Below are 3,932 nucleotides of genomic sequence, written 5' to 3'. Positions count from 1 at the left end.
AACAAACATACGAACTCTAGCAGGAAATTTGATCGGTCTTGTTTCGGTGTGTTACATGGCTTAAATTACTGACAAGTCTCCACTAGCAGGTCAAACATGTGGAACTGGTTTGACACGTATCGTCCATCAAGCCCACACGTACTCATCCTCATTTGTTTTATGCAGTTTTGTTTTGAATTATTTATTTTTCATGGTCTTCTGATTTTTCCGTCTTCCTCAATGGTGCTGTCACCTTTTTATTGCCCATCATGGTAGGAATATAACCTGTGTTCCGCTGCCGAGGTGATTGGTGTACGTGAGCTGGAATCGATTTCCGTGGGTGCGTCGGCAGTATTTGCGCGTCTATAAAACCCGTCCCTGCCTTCATCCCTCTCCTCGCCAGTACACACTGACCCGACGAGCGACACCTACCCTCTCCTCTGCCTCCTCGAGCAACCCTCCTCCTACTCCCCTCTCCCCTCTCCCCGCGAGGCAGAGTGAGCTCCGCTTTAGTCGCCACCCCCACTACGACTGCGTTCTTGACAACCATGGCCTCCACGCTTCTCCTCATGCTGTCCCTCTCCTTGAGTTTCCTTTTCCTATGCCTCGTCTACTATCTGCTTTTGAGAGCTTTCCATACCAGGTCGGGAAACCTTCCCCTGCCTCCGGGCACCATGGGTTGGCCTTATATCGGAGAGACCTTTCAGCTCTACTCCAACAATCCTAACACCTTCTTCGCCCTCAAACAGAAGAGGTTCGTCGTTTCTGTTTTCCATTTCGCTTCTCCCTTTTTATTACTGCGCATAACACTGAAACGAACGGAGAATCCAAGTAGCTAGTGCTCATATTTATGGTGGTGGTGGTGGTGGTGTTTCCAGGTACGGGCCCGTGTTTAAGACACACATACTAGGATGTCCCTGCGTGATGGTGTCGAGCCCTGAGGCGGCAAGGTTCGTGCTGGTAACGCGGGCGCACCTGTTCAAGCCGACGTTCCCCGCGAGCAAGGAGCAGATGCTGGGCCCGCAGGCTATCTTCTTCCAGCACGGAGATTACCACGCCCGCCTCCGCCGCCTCGTCCTCCGGGCGTTGAAGCCTGAAGGCATTCGCGGTTCCATCGCCGGCATTGAGGAGGTCGCTCGCCGGGCCTTGCAGTCCTGGGACGGTCGCTTGATCAATACCTTCCACGAAATGAAGACGGTGAACCTCCCGCCCCTGCAATTCCCCCTCTTTCTGCTTGCATAAATCCGTCACGATCTCTTTTAAATAATATCAATTTTAGCTTCACAAAAGTATGTGTATACATATATATATACATATATATATGTCAGAAAGTTTATTCTCTGTAGCAGTAGTAGTAAGTACCATGAAATATCATAAATCTTGCATCAACGAGATTGTTCATGTTGTGATTTCCCTTTTTCCGTTGGTAATATGACCCAAGAAAATCTATCATGTTTCACTCTTTTCCATTTGTGCGATCTAAACGAGGAAGTGCTTAAATTTTGTAATTGGGTACGGAAATGCAGATTTTGATATCTCACGCTCTTGTTTAGCAAAGGATTTGATGCTTCCGGTCATATCTCTGTTTAATTTGTTTACCTTGCTTTTGTGCAGTACGCATTCAACGTGGCACTGCTGTCTATCTTTGGGAAAGATGAGCTTTCCTACATAGAGGATCTGAAGCAGTGTTACTACACCCTAGAGAAGGGCTACAACTCCATGCCTATCAACCTACCCGGGACCCTGTTCTACAAGGCAATGAAGGCCAGGAAACAGCTCGCACAGATTGTGGCCAAGATTGTCCTATTCAGGAGGACGAAGTTGAAGACAGAGGACAGTGGCCTACTTGGTTCTTTTATGGAAGCCAAAGAAGCCCTGACGGACGACCAGATTGCCGACAACATCATCGGGGTCATCTTTGCGGCCCGGGACACCACTGCTAGTGTGCTCACCTGGATCGTGAAGTACCTCGGAGAGAATCCAGGCATCTTACAAGCAGTCACCGTAAGAAACCTTCTCATCTCTTCTCTTCTCTTCTCTCGGTGTTCTCGTTTAAGTAGAAAGCGGACATCAAGAGTTTGATATCTCTTGTGATGTTCAGGAAGAGCAAGAGGAAATTATGAAGAGCAAACATGTGGGTGATGATGAGAAATCGCTGACTTGGGCTGATACCAAGAGGATGCCATTCACTTCCAGGGTGATTCAGGAGACGATGAGGGTGGCTTCGGTCCTATCTTTCACCTTTAGAGAAGCGGCGGAAGATGTGGAGTACGAAGGTGGATTAGCATCAACTTGTATCTTTTAGATTGCCCATCCATGCCCGATGTCTCGTTTGCTGACTGTTACTGTACTTCGTCGTGCAGGGTATCTCATTCCCAAGGGTTGGAAGGTGTTGCCACTCTTCAGAAACATTCACCACAGTCCGGATAACTTCACCGACCCGGAAATTTTTGATCCCTCCAGATTTGAGGTGGGCAAAGGAGGATAGCCTCCCCCTATCTCAATCAATCTCCTTCCCCTCTCTTCCTCTGCAGACAAATCAGTCTCTCTTTCTGTGTTCAACTGCTGCAGGTCGCTCCAAAACCCAACACTTTCATGCCCTTCGGGAACGGGTCCCACTCCTGCCCTGGCAATGAGCTTGCTAAGCTGGAGATGCTGGTCCTCCTCCATCACCTCACGACTAAATACAGGTAACCCAGCCGAAACCATCAAACAAACACTTGTATTCTATCAACAGTTGGATGTCGCGTGGGGACAATTGCATCCGTTGACCACTTGATCAATGATGATGCGTAACTGTGCTCTTTCTTTCTCTATCAGGTGGTCTATGCTGGGAAACCAAAGCGGTATTCAGTTTGGACCTTTTGCGCTGCCCCAGAATGGCCTGCCCTTGAGATTCTCTCTCAAGTCACGAGTCGAGGAATAAAGAGTCTGATCGTCTTCAGTCACGTCATATGCCTTCCAAAAGTTGCAGCCAAAGGCGACTTTCCGCGGTTATAGTTTCAAGAAGCAGTACTCGGCAATCGAGAGAAGGATTGCGAGAAAGGCATCATAGTCAGAGGAGGGAGGAACCCGAAAAGGGCTTCTCGACGGCATGTTGTATATACTCCTATCAATTCAGATCACTGAGGGAAGTTGATCGACTCTGGAGCCTAGTAAATACCCTGTAAACAGGCTTGCTCTTGTATCGGGAGAGTTATGTTGGTTTCTGTCTGTCGGATCACATGCTTAATGGCAATTCCAAGCGAAAGGATTGTGGGAAAGAACAAGAAATCTTGACTTTTTAAACAGTGGTGCAGCGTTAAATCCAGTCCACGTAGAACAATACATACTATGGATTACAAAATCTTCCATTTACTATAATAATGGATTAGTGACCCATCTCCCGAATCCAGTTGCTGTGGCTGTGGCCACCGCCGTTGATAACCAGTAGTAGCATGCAAGTGTCATTCCGTACGTTATTAGATCATCCCCTGTATACTACATTAAAAATAATATGATTCTGGAATCCAAATAAATTACGTAATCTTCTCTTCTCTAAGTCAATCCACCACGTGTCACATCCTGAACTGTGCTTTCTTCTCTATGATCTATTGCAAAAATTTCCCACTGAATTTACCTTAAAAAATGATAAATTTCCGATTTATCGGCCTTCTAAATCCACACCAAGAACCTAACAGGCGAGGTGGCTAACCTACCTACCCATGGTCGGGTTGACTCAGTGGAGCTTCTTTTTGTAGGATCCACAGGTTGGTGGTGACGAAACAATTTGCCATGTATTATTTTATTATCCCAGTGTTATCTCCGACAACTCTCATCCTGTTGTGACAGTACGATCTTTACTTGCACTTCACATCTAACACTTGGCCATCTTTGTGAGTCAGTCCCGTAGGATGTGTTACCACTACACCACATCTTACAGCTTTAAAGCTCCAGACTGAAAACTAGGGATT

At 47.0% G+C, this 3,932-nt stretch overlaps 1 protein-coding gene across 1 annotated transcript; it reads left to right on the top strand.

Annotated features, from left to right (window-relative positions):
• Positions 1-372: 372 nt before the first annotated feature.
• LOC103981920 (abscisic acid 8'-hydroxylase CYP707A2) lies at positions 373-3,267 on the top strand. Its single transcript, XM_009398684.3, has 7 exons — positions 373-733; positions 858-1,176; positions 1,594-1,983; positions 2,081-2,255; positions 2,343-2,449; positions 2,551-2,669; positions 2,800-3,267. Exons 1-7 carry the CDS (start codon positions 528-530, stop codon positions 2,903-2,905), a joined length of 1,422 nt encoding a protein of 473 aa, XP_009396959.2. The 5' UTR covers positions 373-527; the 3' UTR covers positions 2,906-3,267.
• The last annotated feature ends 665 nt before the right edge of the window (positions 3,268-3,932 follow it).

This window comes from Musa acuminata, chromosome BXJ2-4 (genome assembly GCF_036884655.1).
Source record: "Musa acuminata AAA Group cultivar baxijiao chromosome BXJ2-4, Cavendish_Baxijiao_AAA, whole genome shotgun sequence".
NCBI lineage: Eukaryota > Viridiplantae > Streptophyta > Magnoliopsida > Zingiberales > Musaceae > Musa > Musa acuminata.
The sequence above is the reverse complement of the archived record's forward strand: the minus strand, read 5'-3'. Positions and strand labels throughout refer to the sequence as shown.